Source organism: Nyctereutes procyonoides, unplaced genomic scaffold (genome assembly GCF_905146905.1).
Source record: "Nyctereutes procyonoides isolate TBG_1078 unplaced genomic scaffold, NYPRO_anot_genome, whole genome shotgun sequence".
NCBI classification, from domain to species: Eukaryota; Metazoa; Chordata; class Mammalia; order Carnivora; family Canidae; genus Nyctereutes; species Nyctereutes procyonoides.
The window spans coordinates 701980-719857 of record NW_026575118.1 but is presented as its reverse complement, the minus strand read 5'-3'; the positions used below and the strand labels follow the sequence as shown (position 1 = coordinate 719857).

Genomic DNA, 17878 nt, shown 5'->3' with positions numbered 1-17878 from the left:
TCCAGGCACTAGAGATCGCTGCCTGAGCCTCACTCTTGCTTGCTTCGGTCTGCAGAATGGGCCGATCGAATACAGATCCGGCGCTGCTCCTGCAGTCACGGCTCTAAAAAGGCTACTGCTCTGCCCGCCTTCCTAATTCGTTGTTGGGAAAATGCACGTGTGAGAACGTTTCTCGGGGTCCGGGAGTAGGCGCAGACTGGAGGGACAGCCGGAGCCACCCTCTCGCATCTCCTTGCCCCTCATCATTCTGGGGATGGCGCTCAGGCAGCCACCTTGTCCTTTGAATCGCAGACTAGCCGCCAGTACCTCGGGTCTATTGGCAAGCGCCAGGCCTGGAGGCGTGGAGTTTGACAACCCCCCAAATCACAGCCTCTTAAAGGCTTTTCCCTCGTAGCCAATGAGAGGACCTGTCGGCAATGACACACCCACTGATACCATGTGGGCCGGAACTATGTGGACCAATGAGAATTGGAGGTGGATTTTTTTTTTTTTCGGGAACTGAGGAGATAGAGAGTTGAGGATTTCTAATGGTACTGTGCAGCGTAAAAGGCTGAAATGCGTTATTTCACGGTCCGAGCTTGCATATGATGTTAGTTTATAAAGACTACCTTCCCCGCAGGACGTTGTGAGATGTAAATTTGTAGATCGAGTTTACAACTGGTTTTTCATATCTGAGCCGAACCTCATTCAACTGGTGTCTTTAATGAAGCTTATAAATGGCAAAAAGCAAAGTAAGTAGAATGCATACTAATTAGTGATTGCACTCAAACACCATTTACGTATATCTGATACGGAGAAATTGCTAGTATAGGTTTTGGATTTATCTATAAAAGCTTGATATTTGGCCAACTTTGGTGTCTCTGCTTAGACTCTTAGTTTTCCTGCGCTCAGTTAAAATCTATGGGACTTGGAAGGTATTGTGATGTGCGGGGCCGTTGACTCTGATACTTGTATTTTGTAGATCTGAAATGTTTAGGTTGAAAGTTAAAGTCTTGTCTGGAACTTTGAAGCCACACAGAAGATTTGGTAATGGTTGTAAGGAGGACATCTATTTAGCGCTTGAATTTATTTTATTTATTTATTATTTTTCTTTTTGAGACTTGTTAGAAAATTTCTTTATTGACTTAATATTGATTACTTATGATTTATTAACTGGTTTTAGTTCTTTCGAAACAACATTTTAGTTATTTCTCTGATCTACATGTACAAATTGCATGACAATTTGCAACGTAAATAGCTAAAATATATTGAAAGAGAACTGTGTTGAGTTTTGTGTATACAGCTAGCTTATATGGTCTATGAGGGCATAACACCTTTTGAAATAAGTTTTGAGGAATTTAAAGTACACTCTTAATAATAGATTGGAAGCATAGAAAAAATAATTTGAGCCTTAATTTGAGCTTGCAAACCTACAGGGATTATTATTTTAGAATACAAGAAAATGTGACTTTATGCCTGTATCTTTGGTGTCAAAAATTAAAGTGGTTTGTATGTTTTACAAAGGTAAAAACCTGGACAGCCCGGGTGGCTCAGCGGTTTAGCGCCGCCTTCAGCCCAGGACGTGATCCTGGAGTCCAGGGACTGAGTCCCTACGTCGGGCTCCCGGCTTGGAGCCTGCTTCTCCCTCTGCCTGTGTCTCTGCCTCTCTCTCTGTGTGTCTCTCATGAAGAAATAAATAAAATCTTAAAAAATAAACACCTTAGCTATTTTAAGTTCAGTGACCAGGACACATAAACTTTTAAAAGGGATCCATCGAAACTGACTTTTTATTATCCTACCATGCATGTTTTCTTTTCTCAAATTTGAACAGACATTTCCGAAATAAATTTTATGTGTTCTGAGTCACATCTGCTGTGTTCACCACCAAAATTTCTCTGTAAAAACTAGACACTTTAATGTCTTTATACCTTGCCTAAGTTACCTTTTGCGTATCTTTTTAATATTTAGGTATCTTTTTATGAAAAAGGATATGCTCAATCATTCATATTTAGGTTCTCTAATACACTGAGAGTTAAGTATATCCCTATTTTCTAATGACGGATAGATTTTCTGTGAGCAGCTATAACAAAGTATTGGATGCTTTAAATAAAATGTAAGAGTATGTTGGGGTGGAAGCCCTGAAGCTAGGCAAATAATTCCTACTTAGCAGTTTACAACATTAGATACTTGATTTTATTTAAACCAGAAGTGTGCTAAAGACAGCCAGATCTTACTTCTCTCAGATAAGCATCTGGAATGCTTATGTGAGTAGGTATGTTTCTGCTTGGTAATATTGCAGTTAGAGTGCAGTACATATTGAAATTCTTTATGTTTAAAAACAATAAGGAAAAAAAAACATTCATTGAGCAGAATGAAACAAATAATTCAATAGTTTCTAATTGTTTAAAAAATTTAAATCTCAGTGCAGGGACTCTTCACAAGCTTATAATTTAAACACCAGACCTGTGGCAGGTTGATTTTGCTAAGCCAGGAAAGGGGAACATTGTCCACTGTTTTCATTGAAAGTACTATTTCCTTACTAGTTGTCCTTGGAAAGCTTTTCTAAGACTAACTGCTTCATCAGGCTTCCTTGGTTACTTGACTTCCCTCTGCTACTCAGCAGCTGTGTGACCTTAACTAAGTTACTAGCTCTCATCTTGAGGTATTGGAGTTGGCTAGATGATCTTCAAGTGTGGTTTCTTATATCTTTCAAATTCTATGACACTTCAGAGCTGATAGTTCTTTCTACATGACTCTACACTAGTTATCCACTCTGCCACATGCTTTAGCATTTAACTATGTTTGGGGGTTTGGGGAATTTTTTTTTGACTTGCGCCAATTGTTTCATGTGTGTTATTTGTCTTATCTCCTCTATTAAGTTGGAAGTCTGACTATAGATAACATAGTTTTTTCTCTTATGCCTTGCACCTTGGGTATATGAACATTTGATTGATGTCACAGAGAAAAAGTACAAATGACATTAACTCCCACCTCATTGAGATAAGCCATCTCCATCCATAAGATAGACTTTGGCAAAAGTCCTTCAGTGGATTTTCCATAAAGTATCAACTGGGAGATTCCTTTGGCCTGCTCTTGGCACTTTGATTCTTCAAAGCACACATAAATGACACCTTATAGAGATAGTACATTTCTCAAATATTTTGAAACAAATAATAATAGTCCTAATAAAATGCTGTGAGGACCTAATGTATTGTAAATGGTGTAGCCATTCATACCCAGGAGGGCTTGAGTTTGTTTGTTTGTTTTAAAGATTTTATTTATTTATTCATGAGAGGCAGAGAGAGAGAGAGAGGGGCAGAGACACAGGCAGAGGGAGAAGCAGGCTCCATGCAGGGAGCCCAACTTGGGACTTGATCCTGGGTCTCCAGGATCACACCCCTGGCTGTAGGTGGTGCTAAACTGCTGAGCCACCCGGGTTGGGAGAGCTTGAGTTTGAATTGCAGCTGGATGGACTAAAGCCAGTTATCTTACCTTCCTGCTTCAGTTCCAGTATAAGATGGGGATAATCAATAATCGTACTCTCTCATTGGGTTGATGTGAGGATTAAATGAGATAATGTATATTAAGAACTTAGATTCCTGCTTGGCACATAGCAGTTATTCAGCGAATGCCAACTGTCATCACCTCCATACAAAATACTGTCCACTATTAATCCATAGGACAGGACAATTGAACTGGCAGAGACAATTCAGACTGACTTAGTATAAAAAAAAAAAATACAGGCTCAGAATAAGAAAGACCAAAGTGTTTTATTTAATAAGCTGTAACAGGAATGCCTGGGTGGCTCAGCAGTTGACCGTCTGCCTTTGGCCCAGGGCGTGGTCCTGGAGTCCCAGGGTGGAATCCCACATCGGGCTCCCTGCATGGAGCCTGCTTTTCCCTCTGCCTGTGTCTCTGCCTCTCTCTCTCTCTCTTTCATGAATAAATAAATAAAATCTTTAAAAAATACATTTTGATAACTTTTTATTTAAAAATAAAATTTTAGCATAAACATTTTCTTATGGCATTAAAACATCATTTTAATAGTTGTATTATATTTCCAATTTTCATGATATGGATATACCATTATTTATTTAACCTTTCTCTCATAGCTTTAGGCTATGAGGGTCTCTATACCATAAATAGTGCTGCAGCAACAACTTTGTACATAAACTCTTTCTTAAGTATTTTTTGTTTGTTTTTAAAAAATTTGTTTATTTGAGAGGGAGAGAGAATGTCAAGCAGACACCCGCTGAGCAGGAACTCAGCTTGGGGCTCTATCTCACCACCCAGAGATCATGACCTGAGCTGAAAACAGAAGTCCAACCCTCCACCAACTGAGCCACCTAGACGCTCCTTAAGTTATTTTTGTAAATACATTTTGAGAATGTGAATACATTTTTTTTTTTTTGGAGGAGGAACAGAAATGGAACAAAGTAGTATTTAGATGTTGCCTTGAAATGCTGGGTATTTTAGACCACAAGGACACTTATATGAGCCACCTTAGTGGAAGGAGGAAAAAAATTCAAAGGAGATTGTTGGAGTCACTGAACACTATGCTACAGAAAGGCAAATATTTGGGCATCATCAGAAGTCAGGAGGGTGAGTGCTGCCCTGTCCATTCCCTCTTCTGTTGTGTGGCAACAAGCAGAAATAAGGACTGGATCAATGCCGGCAGCCTCCTGTGGGGTGGGAGTGGGTAGGTCTGGCTTCTCAAATCATTTAGGTAGAAGAATACTAGCAGAAAATGGGTGAGAGTTCATTATACACATAACATACTCATGGTTACAAACTGAAGAAACCAAATCTTTTTTTTTTTTTTTTTTTTTTTTAAGATTTTATCCATTTATCCATGAGAGACACAGAGCCAGAGACATAGGCAGAAGGAGGAGAAGCAGGCCCCATGCAGGAGCCAGATGTGGGACTCAGTCCCGGAACTCCAGGATCATGTCCTGAGCTGAAGGTAGATGCTCAACCACTGAGCCACCTAAGCATCCCGTGAAGAAACCAAATCTGTTAACAGTTTTAGCTAGCCACCATGGTGAAAGTACAAGTCTTTAATTTTCTAAACATTAGGTTATTTAGCTTTGATATTTAGGCTTTCCACTAACTCTGAATCAGGCTAATTAGAAAAACCAGGATACAAAGGTAATAGGTAGAATTTTCCAGTTATATCTGCATAGAGTGTAGATATATGTGCTTTTTAAAAAGACAACATATTCGGTGCTTCTAGATGGAAGGGAAACATTGCAAATTCAAGAACAAAAGACAAAAAAATGGAAGGCAAGAGCACACTATAGTATTGCTACCTTCTGGGACATGGTCAATTGGTCTCTGTGTCTTTCATTAATAAATAAATAAATAAAATCTTTAAAAAAAAGAATTTAAGGCCCAAGTGTCCAACATCTGAGTGGTTAATTCAAATATCAGGATCTGTTAGAATGTGAATACTTTTCCTCAAAAGACCAGTAAGTAAATTTCAACATTAAAACAAAGCATATTTGTTTGTCATAGTAACCAAAAATGGAAAGAGTGCTGCTCATTTTTAGCATGTGGGACACTTAAGAAGTGTATAAAACAAAATCCATCATGGTTTTAGAAACAGAATTAGTAGGGAAACAAAGGTTTTAATCGACAGTTTTAAAGTTTGGTTTGATTTGTTTTTTGTGGTAGCCTGGCTTGTATGCATGTGTATGGTTTTAATACAAACCAAATGCCATGAAAGTAAAAGTAAATCAAGGTTTGACTTCTGTGATATTTAGTTATATGTGCTTTAGCTTTAATAGGTAGGCCGGTATTCACCTTGGGATGGCAGTATTCTGAATCAGATATAGTGTACCCAGTGTGGTGCACAGAATTTCTAAGTAGACCTTTTCTCTAGATAGTGCCACTGTCAAGTTTGGTATCTCATTACTTAATTCATGACATCTCTTAAATGCTTAGAGCTGGGTAATCGTGTGTGTGTGTGTGTTCATATTCTCTTGGAAATATATTTGAAAGGAGCTGTCGATTCGAAGGAGTGAGGTAGGTAATGTTAGTTTTAGAGGCAGTTACATCAAAATAATGATCTGGACCTTTAGCAGATTTCTTTATAGTTTGAAAAGAGGATGGAAAAACTCATGACAATAGTGAGTACTTACGGTAGTCACTTTGAGTAATCAGAGTAGCTGTTATTGAGCAACAGCTATCTGCCCATTGTTTTGTACATGTTCTTATGAAAGCATGCAAATTACCAACCCCACTCTCCATTCTACAGTTGGGGAAAGAGAGTCTCAGAAAATTGAATGAAGTATCCTGCCCAACAACCTGTAGTCATTGGTAATGACACTAGAACGCTAATGATTGGGATTAGTGTCCTTATAAAAGAGACCTCAGAAAGCTAGCCCCCCCTCCATCCCTACTTCTGCCATGTGAGGTTACAGCCAAAAGACAGCCATCTAGGACACAGGCTGTCACCAGACACCAAATCCACCAGAACCTTGACCTTAGACTCTCAGAACTGTGAAAGATAAATTTCTGTTGTTTATAAGATATTCAGACTATGGTAAGACAGATACTATCATCCTCTTCCTTTTTCAGGTGAAGAAACTGAGAGGGTACAAGGGCTCAGGGTAAAACTATATGAGTTCAGATTTTGACTCTGCTGGGGTAGACTCAGGATCCTAGAGGACTCTCAGGAAGTATGAGTAGTGTTCTGCAGTGCAGAGAGCTTTAGAGCCACCAGACCTAAACTCAGAGCCTCATTGCACTGTAGGTTTTTTTTTTTTTTAAGATTAATTTATTTATTTTAGATAGAGAAAGAGAGAGAGTGGGGAGGGGGGGCAGAGAGAGAGAGTCTTTTTTTTAAATTATTTATTTATGATAGTCACACAGAGAGAGAGAGAGGCAGAGACAAGGCAGAGACACAGGCAGAGGGAGAAGCAGGCTCCATGCACTGGGAGCCCGACGTGGGATTCGATCCCGGGTCTCCAGGATCGCGCCCTGGGCCAAAGGCAGGCGCCAAACCGCTGCGCCACCCAGGGATCCCCGAGAGAGAGAGTCTTAAGCAGACTCCACAGTGAGCACAGAGTCCAACGTGGGGCTCCATCCCAGGACCATGGGATCGAACCAAGAGTTGGGTGCTCAACTGACTGTGCCACCCAGGCACTCCAGCACTGTTTATAACAGTATAGCCTTAAGGTGAGATCCTCAACTTCTGGGAGTACTTCTTGAATAGAGAAAATGGTGCCCATCTTATTCATTGTGAGGACCAAATATGAAAAACGCAGATAAGTGTAGAAGAGAATGGTTGGACCCTGGTATGTACATAGTAAAAGATATTTTGCTATTATCAGGAGCAACTATTAATAAAGGGCATTTAATATCAATATTATTGCTCTTATTTATCACAGAGGCTTTCAAAACTTCGTGAAATCTCAGAATTTCCATGAACTCATCTTTCCTGGACTGAACTCATCTTGCCTGGACTGAGATTGGGCTGGGGTTTCAGGGTACCTTCCAGACTGGCCTAACAACATATCCTGAGTGGAAGCTCCCCTAATTCCCTCTGACATTTCCAGAAGCAGGACACATGGCTTGTGTCACAATTCATGACCTCATTGTCACTTTCGTAAATTGCTTTATTGCAGCTCCAGAGATGGAACACATACAGCATGGCCCATCTGAGGGTAATGTTGGCAACTGTGGACTAAGAAGACTGTCATTCATTTTACTGCTAAACTAGTGTCAGGACAAAGTTATTTTTAAAAAAGGAAGTTTCTTCCTTTGATCTTTACGGTTTTATACCTCAGTCCTTGAGTGAGGCAGTTCATGCACAAAAGAGATGAGAAGAATTAAGAAAGGGAGCACTTTGCCTTTATATAAAAGCTGCATGAGTTGGACAAGGCTTCAGAGTTCAGAACAGCTGCATGGAATTTTGAGGCCTTTCTACCCTGCAGCCCAGCAAACTTTGTTCTGACAGATGATGAAATGGCTATTTCTGGGTACTTGTTGTCTTTGGGACTGGAGTGTGAACCTTCTGTTGCACCTGGCCTTGACTCTATGCTGAGTCTGGGCCACAGGGCCTTTAGCTTGCACCTCTGGACGGTCTGAGCCCGCATGAGCCTCTGTGAGCTGGGTCCAGCCTGGGTAGTGTCAGTTATTAAGAATCGTCTGAGGCTTCTGGACAGACAACTCCTTTATAGCCTGAGGTAGACAGTCCAGGATTGAGAGAGGCAGGAGTAGACTTGTGTGACTTAAAGCTTGATATGGGTCAGCAGTGTGATGAGGCTTCCAGTGGAAGCCTCAATAAATGTTAGCTCTTATGGCTGGTGGTGTTAAGATGCCCTTCCTTACATGAAGTCAAATCATACTCCCATAACAACTTCTACCTTGATAGTCCATTATATCCAGTCCCTTTTCTATGTGACGGCTCACTGGATATTTAAAGACAGTTATTGGGGATCCCTGGGTGGCTCAGTGGTTTGGCGCCTGCCTTTGGCCCAGGGCGCGATCCTGGAGTCCCAGGATCGAGTCCCGCGTCAGGTTCCTGGCATGGAGCCTGCTTCTCCCTCCTCCTGTGTCTCTGCCTCTCTCTCTATGTCTATCATAAATAATAAATAAATATATATTAAAAAAAATAAAGACAGTTATTTTATCTTGACTTTTCCTTGGGGTCCTACCCTCTGAAAAACCAAGACCCACACACTCACCTGCCAGATGCCATCATTTTTGTGATTCAGTATTGGTTGTACTGGGTTGCCAAAAGTATTAAAGCTTAGACAGGATGATGGCCTCTTGGGATTGTCAGAAAGGGGATTAGGTAGTACTGGGCTGGGTAACCTTGAACACTGAGATTTATTTATTTATTTTTTAATTTTTTGAAAGTTTATTTATTTATTTATTTATTATACACACACACACACACACACACACACACACACACACACACACAGAGGCAGAGGCAGAGGCAGAGGGAGAAGCAGGCTCCATGCAGGGAGTCTGATGTGGGACTCGATCCTGCGTCTCCAGGATCACACCCTGGGCTGAAGGTGGTGCCAAACCACTGAGCCACCCAAGCTGCCCAAGCACTGAGATTTAGTAAGCCTATGGGTCCCATGGAGGCTAACCAGTTTTTGTTCCTGTGGGCCACACTCTGCCCACAGGATGTGATACTTGGCTCCCTGTGATCCCAAGCTGGAGTGTAGCCTGATGCCAATTGCCTGGCTTGATTTTACTCAAATACTGTGGCATTTCCAAAGTCCCTAAACTCTGTGTATGCATCAAAGGACTTTAACATAATTGAGGCTTTCTATTTACTATTCATATTTTCCCAGCTACCAATGGTTGGTGAACAACATCTAAAGACATGCTACGTATTTAGGGGAAGGAAAGGAATATCCGTTAGGTCAAGAGGATACTTCTTATCTTTTATGGAAGGTTTTTACTGTAAGGAAGTGGCCCAAATGTGATCTATTCTTTGGAATGACTGTATAATATGTCATCAACACTTATTGTTTTTCAAAGATTTTATTTATTTATTTATTTGAGTGAGAGAGAGAGGGAGCACGTAAGGCCCTATCCCAGGAGTCTGAGATCATGATCTGAGCTGAAGGCAGACACTTGATGTGTTGAGCCACCTAGGCCCATATCATCAAATTTTAATTTTTGTATATTGTATTTTTTTAAAGATTTTATTTATTTATTCATGAGAGACACAGAGAGAGAAGCAGAGACACAGGCAGAGGGAGAAGCAGGCCCCACACAGGGAGCCAATGTGGGACTTGATCCCTGGTCTCCAGGATCATGCCCTGGGCCAGAGCAGACGCCCAACTGCTGAGCCACCCAGGCATCCCAACATTTAATTTTTTTTAAAGCATTTATTTATTTATTTATTTATGAAAGAGAGAGCGTGTATGAGAGAGCACTAGCTGAGGAGGGGGAGAAGCAGACTCCTCGAGGAGCAGGAAGCCAGACAAGGGCCTGCATCCCAGGGCCCTGGGATCATGAGTCAAAGGCAGCCAGTCAACCCACTGAGCCCCAGTGCTATCATCTACACTTTTAAGAAGTGGTAAGGAATATCATGAATAATTATGCCAGGACCACAGGCACAAACTGGGGTTATCCTAGGCAAACCATGACAAGTCCCATGGTGTGCTAGTGCCAGCTCCAACAGGCTCTGTGAGTCGGCTGTACACGTTACTTCCTAACTCTGCATTCAGTATCCTTGTGTTGGTAGCTTGAACTTGGCTACGGTGGGTGTATTTACATTTAGAGAAATTGGTGAACAGTGAAAATCAAGGCTTTATTTTTCGAAAGCCAGTTGCTAAACATTTACCAGTACACCACTGACTAGAAAACAGGTCCTGGGTCATGCAGAGCAAAGTGCCAGAGAGCATCAGTAATACAAGCTGAATTATTAAGGCATTTGAGTCAGAGAAGGGGAGGTCAGCATGTCCTCTGCTAAGTAAGGACAGTGCCAGATGATGAGGAGTTAGACAACGGAGCTTCATTCTCAGGAAAGAAGTATTCTACAAATATCTGAGGGCCCACTATGGTGTAAGGGTAGAATTTTTAATCACATTGTTATTTGCCTCCCTCTCTCCCTCTTAATTTCCTACCCTTATGGGGATCCCTGGGTGGCTTAGCGGTTTAGTGCCTGCCTTCGGCCCAGGGAGTGATCCTGGAGTCCCGAGATCGAGTCCCACATTGGGCTTCCTGTGTGGAGTCTGCTTCTCCCTCTGCCTGTGTCTGCCTCTCTCTCTGTGTGTGTCTCATGAATAAATAAATAAAAATTAAAAAAAATTCCTACCCCAAATATGGTTGGGAATCAGTGCTGGATCACCCAGTAGTTAGAACAAGCAGGTGTTAGTGTACCAGCAATGAAACAGGAGAATTAAGGAAAGAAGAAAATAGTATATATGACTAATTGGTATATATCTATGCATGCACCAAAGTGCTAATCACAGGAAAATAATAACTTTGGGATTCTTTATACTCATTTTATGATTTACTACTGTTTTTATTTCGAATGACTTGAATTGTTTTGAGCTACATGTTCATTACATGTGTGTTGGGAACCAACATTTCTTCTTAAAATTGGTTTAAGTCTGGCCACAATGAGCTTTGCACCTTTCTAGGGTGATTTATAGTTAATCTATTGTTGGTGAAATGGCAGGGTGGAGTTGCTAGAGTATCTTCATGTTTCTGGTTAGGGCGGGCAGGTTGAAATTTGTCTCAGCCAAGGAGTGTGGTATGTTTGTTTTCACAAGAAGGATCTGTGGGGCGAAAGGGATTTCCCCCATTCATTCCCATTTAAATTTTACTCCAAAGGTGACTCATGAATGAATGCTCCACTGTCCACTCACTGTCTTGTAGGAATATTTGGAGAGTGTTGGGATTTTATTTTTTTAATATATTTTTAAGTTTTTATTTACTCATGAGACACACACACACAGAGAGAGAGAGAGAGAGAGAGAGAGAGAGGAAGAGAGAGAGAGAGAAAGAGAGAGAGACACAGGCAGAGGGAGAAGCAGGCTCCATGCAGGGAGCCCGACGTGGGACTCGATCCTGGGTCTCCAGGATCACACCCTGGGCTGAAGGCTGCGCTAAACCGCTGAGCCACCCCGGCTGCCCAAGTGTTGGGATTTTATTTTATTTTATTTTTTTAAAGATTTTATTTATTTATTCATGAGAGACACATAGGTAGAGAGAGAAGCAGGCTCCATGCAGGGAGCCCGACATGGGACTGGATCCCAGGACTCCAGGATCACGCCCTGGGCTGAAGGCAGGCACCAAACCGCTGAACCACCCAGGGATCCCCAGTGTTGGGATTTTAAAGAAAGCTTTTTATCTAGGAAAATTTCAAACCTTATACAAAACCAAAGTGTATACCCAAGAAGTGCTAATCACTCATCATTTAGCCTACCCGTCCATTCATGTCCAATCTATTTTATCTATTACATCCAAACCCCCTCCTTTCAAATTGGATGATTTGAAGCAAATCTCAGATATGCCGTTTTGATGGTATATGTTTTCATATGTATTTCTAAAAGATAAAGAACTCCTTTTAAAAACATAACCCCAATCTGTTCATTCCTGAAAAAGTTAACAAGTGTTATTTTCAGCTGAAATGATAATGTTTTATGATGCACAATTAGAGGAATAAATTCAGTTACCTAAGCACAGGTAAAATTGTTGCATCTTGTTTGTTGATAGATGAAAATTTGATATTGTGTTTCCTGGAAGGATTCAGTTTGGGGAAGAGGATTGTTTGTTTGTTTTGCCAGTTCCTGTTATTATTTGTTTATGATTAATCTTTAACCATTTCTTCAAGGTCTGAGAGTTGAAGCTTCATTCTTGTAATGAAATAATCCTGTGCCATAAAGGTGCTTGGGGATCACCCCAGAATCCATAGATTAGATTTGTATCTCCTATGTAGTTTTTGTTTTGAGATTGAGGGTTGGGAACAGTATTCCAACCTTCTTTCTTCTGCATTACTAGGGTGAGAGCAGGCAAGCCAGCACTCACCCTGAAGACAGATAGGAACCAGGACTGGGCTCAGGTACCAAGTCTGGATGTGCTACATTCAGGGTTGAACCTGGGATTTACAGGAGGTTGACAGGAAGGGTATTGCTGAAATTTGTGAGATTTGCCATTCCAGACAATCTTTAGACCTATGACTATGCATTTCAAATTAACCACAAAAGCAAAGAAAAAGATCCTGAATCTATTTAGTATATCACTCTTATTTGTCAAGCATTCCTGGAGATCAAAACAGTTAAACATCGGTGAATTCTTATCTGTATAACTGCCAGGACTGGCTTACTTCTTGTCAGTATTATGAGTTTTTCAATTTTATGAAAAAAGGGTTCATATGCATTTTATAAATTTTTGTCTTCTTTGACAGAATACTGAGTATCATGTGACATTTTCTAATAACTTAGGGATATTGCTGATATCTGTTTTTATACTAGGTTGTATAAGTGATGATGTACAAATGGTTGTTGCTCTTTTGTTTTTTAGTTAATGGATATTTGTTATGCATCAGCTATGTACAGGATGGAACTCATAAAAAGGCCCAGATATATTATTCAAAATTCTTCCTTAAGAATATTTTTGCCTCTTTAAGAGCTGTAATTAAAAAGCATGTTGGAAACCACCTAACTAATGTTTGGGTGAGTTCCTTAACGTCTCATCCTCAGTCTGTCATCTGTAAAATGGGCATAATAAGAATGCCTACCATGCTGGAATAAAATTAAAATTTTATTGTTTAATTAAAATTAAATATTGCATGTAAAGCTTCAGCACAGACCTTGGAATAATCTTCTTCTGAATTTTTACAAACAGACCATTGATCGGCACGTTGTTAGTTCTCAAGTCTTTTTTTTTTTTTAAGATTTTATTTATTATTCACGAGTGACACAGAGAGAGAGGCAGAGACACAGGCAGAGGGAGAAGCAGGCTCCATGCAGGGAGCCCGACATGGGACTCGATCCCGGGCCTCCAGGATCACGCCCTGGGCCGAACGCAGCTGCTCAACCACTAAGCTACCCAGGCATCCCAGTTCTGAAGTCTTTTAAAAAGTTTGGCTTGTGTACATATGTCCATCTAAAATTGCACAAGCTGGGCAGCCCTGGTAGCTCAGCAGTTTAGCACTGCCTTCAGCCCAGGGCCTGATCCTGAAGACGCCGGATCAAGTCCCATGTCGGGCTCCCTGCATGGAGCCTGCTTCTCCCTCTGCCTGTGTCTCTGCCTCACTCTCTCTCTCTCTGTCTCTCATGAATGAATAAATAAAATCTTTAATAAAAAAAATAAAATTGCACAAGCTAATATACCACTTCAGTACAAATGTACCACACTCAATTAAATTTTAGGCAAGGCTTAGTTCTTTGCTTGGCAAATGCTCTCACTCTGGCATAGGTCACTTATATAATAACAAGTAAATGAATAACCTGTCCAGTTTAGAGTTTTAGCACTCACTTTAAGGTTTAGATGCTTTTGTCTGATTTTTATGTTTTTTTACAAGCAAACTGAGCTGTTATTTTTAGTGTTTAGCTTTTTGTGAAACATTTGCAGTAATTATTTCCAAGTTACTGAATCAGTTTTGATTCCAGAAATCCCCGGATTGCAAGGAAAGCTGTTCAAAAAACAGTTAGAATTTGCACCTACTCTCTGTGAGTCATACTTTTCTCCATATTGTGTAATCCAAACAAAGTAGAAAGATAAATTGGATGCTGAAATTTAGGAGACTACACCTATCATCTATAAGTGATAACTGGCCAGTCTTTACATTCATCAAAACAGCTTTGTTCTCATGGATGAACTTTATGTTAAATATGTAATGTGTTTTGTAAAATAAATCAATGTAATGATGTTGCTCTTATCTCTCTCTCTTTTTTAAAAAAAATATTTTATTTATTTATTAATGAGAGAGAGAGGTAGACACACAGGCAGAGGGAGAAGCAGGCTCCATGCAGGGAGCCCGACGTGGGACTCCATCCTGGGTCTCCAGGTATCAGGCCCTGGGCTGAAGGCGGCGCTAAACCGCTGAGCCACCTGGGCTGCACGCTCTTATCTCTTTCATATGTGAGGTCCAGAGTTTAGATGTAATAAAAAATTTCCAGTGCTAACTTGTTTGAAAATCTCACCTTAATGATGGAGAAGGGCACTCTGTCCCCAGACTAAATGTCACCAGATAAATAAAATATTTTGAATGGTCGTATTTATATTTTTAAATATATTTATATTTTTAAAGTTGTAACCTCTTTTTCCAGTTAGATATTACATTTAGCTGTGCTTTGATAAAAATTGTTATAGTAAAAGGAAACACTTATTACTTATTACAGTGATCATCACTTCTAGAAACTTGCCAGCGATAAGCCAGAAGGCAGCTGAGAACCTGGAGGGAAGCAAAATGCTTCCAAGCAACCAAAATCCGCATTGGAAAGTAGATAAAATTGGAGACGCTTTTGCATTTTGCATTCAGAGCACTTCCTGTGCTCTCTGTCCGAGTCTATTTACTCTTACCAAAGGCACAGGTTTTTTGTTTGTTTGTTTGTTTTTTAAGATTTTATTTATTTATTCATGAGAGACACAGAGAACGAGAGAGGCAGAGACACAGGCAGAGGGAGAAACAGGCTCCATGCGGGGAGTCTGATGTGGGACTCGATCCGGGGTCTCCAGGATCATGCCCCGGGCTGAAGGTGGTGTTAAACCACTGAGCCACCTGGGCTGCCCCAAAGGCACAGTTTTTAACAGACTTGCTTTTCTGGTCTCTCTGTATTCATATACTGAAGGTTTGGGACAGGTATACCTTGGTAACATTGATAGCAGTAAGAAATTAACAGCATTAGCCCAAAAGCAAGACAAAGAAAGCTATAATAGAGACAAAAGAATACTCAAGCCATAGCAGCCTGGCAAGCACAGATTCCTGTGGTTCCTGAGGGCATCAGTATATATAGTGGACACAAAAATTGATTCTCATATGCCCATCAATCATCAGGAAGAGCTAAAAAAATTTTTGTTTATTTTCTTTAAAAATATGGGAAAGTGGGTCATACATTTTAGATTTTTTTCAAAAGCAATTATAATTTGGATTTATATTTTATTTATTTTTTAAAAAGATTTTATTTATTTGGAAGAGAGAGAACATGAGCAGGGAGAGGGACAGAGGGAGAAAGAGAAGAAGATGCTCTGTTGAGCAGGGGAGCCTGACATGGGGCTCCATCCCAGGACCCTGGGATTTTGACCTGAGCCAAGGCAGCTGCTTAACCAACTGAGCCACCCTGGTACCCCAATTTGGTGTGTGTGTGTATATATATATATATATATATATATATATATATATATATAATATTTTATTTATTTATTCATGAGAGACACACACACACAGAGAGAGAGAGGCAGAGACACAGGCAGAGGGAGAAGCAGGCTCCATGCAGGGAGCCCGACATGGGACTCGATCCCGGGTCTCCAGGATCATGCCCCAAGCCAAAGGCAGACGTTCAACCGCTGAGCCACCCAGGTGTCCCAGGCATTTATGCTTTAAAAGTTATATATAAAATGAAGGGATTAGGCCAGAGCTTTATATATCCATAATATCTGCTTTATTAAAATACAATTCACACGCAATTCACCCATTTAAAGTGTACAATTAGGTGGTTTTTAGCATATTCACAGAGTGGAACTTTTACCACAATCAGTTTTAGAACACTCCATTGCCCCTTCCCTGCCCCCAGAAAGCTTAGTAGCAGTCACTCCTTTTTGCCCCCACAACTCCCAGTGCCAGGCAACCACTATGTCTGTCTCTTACAGATTTACCTATTGTGGACATTTCATATATTGGAGTCATACAATATGTGGTCTTTTGTGATTGGTTCCTTTCATATAGCATAGTATTTTTCTTTTTTTTAAGATTTTATTTATTTATTCATGAGAGAGAGAGAGAGAGAGAGAGAGAGAGGCAGAGACACAGGCAGAGGGAGAAGCAGGCTCCATGCAGGGAGCCTGATATGGGACTCCACCCTGGGACTCCAGGATCACTCCCTGGGCCAAAGGCAGACGCTAAACCACTGAGCCATCCAGGGATCCCCTAGCATAGTATTTTTCAAGGTTTGTCTATGTTGCCTTTGGGCATATCAGTATTTCATTCCTTCTAATTGCTGAATAATACTTCATTGCATGGAGATAGCATAGGTTATTAATCCATTCATCAATTGGTGGACATTCAGGTTGTTTCCACTTTCTGGCTATTATGAATAATGCTGCTATGAACATTTGCATATGTTTTTATGTGGACATGTTTTCATTTCTCTTGGGTGTGTACCTGAGAGTAGACTTGCAACATCATATGCTAACTTACTTTTAACCTCCTGCAGAACTGTCAGTTTTCCAAACTGACCCCACTATTTTTTTTTAAGATTTTATTTATTTATTCATGAGAGACAGACAGAGAGAGAGAGAGAGAGAGAGGCAGAGACACAGGGAGAGGGAGAAGCAGGCTCCATGCCGGGAACCCGACGTGGGACTCAATCCTGGGACTCCAGGATCGCATCCTGGGGCAAAGGCAGGCGCTAAACCGCTGAGACACCCAGGGATCCCCCAATAAATAAAATCTTTAAAAAAAATTATAGCTACTCTAGTGGGTTCGAAGTGATACCTCATTGTGATGTTAATGTGCATGTAGCAGCACATGTGCATGTTGAGCTGTAGTAGCTCAACAGCTCTTATGTCCCTCCAGCACTCACATCCTATGGATTTAAACTTTTTTTGTGGGATTGAGTGTCATCTCCAGTTTAATGATAAGGTTCTTGAATGGCTAGGAAGTGTCAAGCTTTACTTTGTGATGGTTATTGTGCCTGAGAGCAAACCCTGCTCAGAGCTGCCATTCATAAATACTAAAGGATTGTTTTAAATGGTGTCTGGTCCTAGGACAACGCAGATTTCACTCATAGCAAGTTTTTGCTCTTTCCTGATTTTTCTTGATTAACAATCAGTCTTTGCAGACCAGAATGAAAGTGCCAAGGGAGACAGGCTTATTGCCATATCGCAGCACTGTGCCACAATACCGCATAAATGTCTCTTTTTGAATCTGTGGATCCATCAACATGTAGTTGCTCTCAGATTATTTGAAGAGGGGCTTATGATCTCCTCTTGCTTTTAGCTTGCAATGCCATGTGAGCAGTTGCACATCTTTCCTCAGTCACCACTCAGCTCAACTTTAAAAATTTGCCAGACTTTCATGGTTGGGCTGAACTAAATGAATGGAGCCTATTTCTGGTAAACCTGTTGTTCCACCCGGTGTTGCCACTAGCAATGTGCTTCTCCCCGAAGCCTCTAATTAACCACTCCCTGGTATTAAATTATCAATAGCATCCCTAGAGTAGGTAAGTACGCTCTGGTGGCTTGTCAAGACAGAAAG

The 17878-nt window shown here is 40.7% G+C and overlaps 1 protein-coding gene across 2 annotated transcripts in view; it reads left to right on the top strand.

Moving 5' to 3' along the window:
- Nucleotides 1–17878, top strand: part of PANK1 (pantothenate kinase 1) — a 58487-nt gene that overhangs the window by 608 nt on the left and 40001 nt on the right. The window contains exon 1 of one of the 2 annotated variants that reach the window (XM_055334434.1): nucleotides 529–731. The exons of the other annotated variant lie outside the window; for it this stretch is intronic. Within the exon in view, the coding sequence (XP_055190409.1) occupies nucleotides 704–731 (28 nt within the window). The 5' untranslated portion in view covers nucleotides 529–703. Of the gene's footprint in view, nucleotides 1–528; nucleotides 732–17878 lie in introns of those variants that run through there. 2 annotated transcript variants of the gene reach the window in all.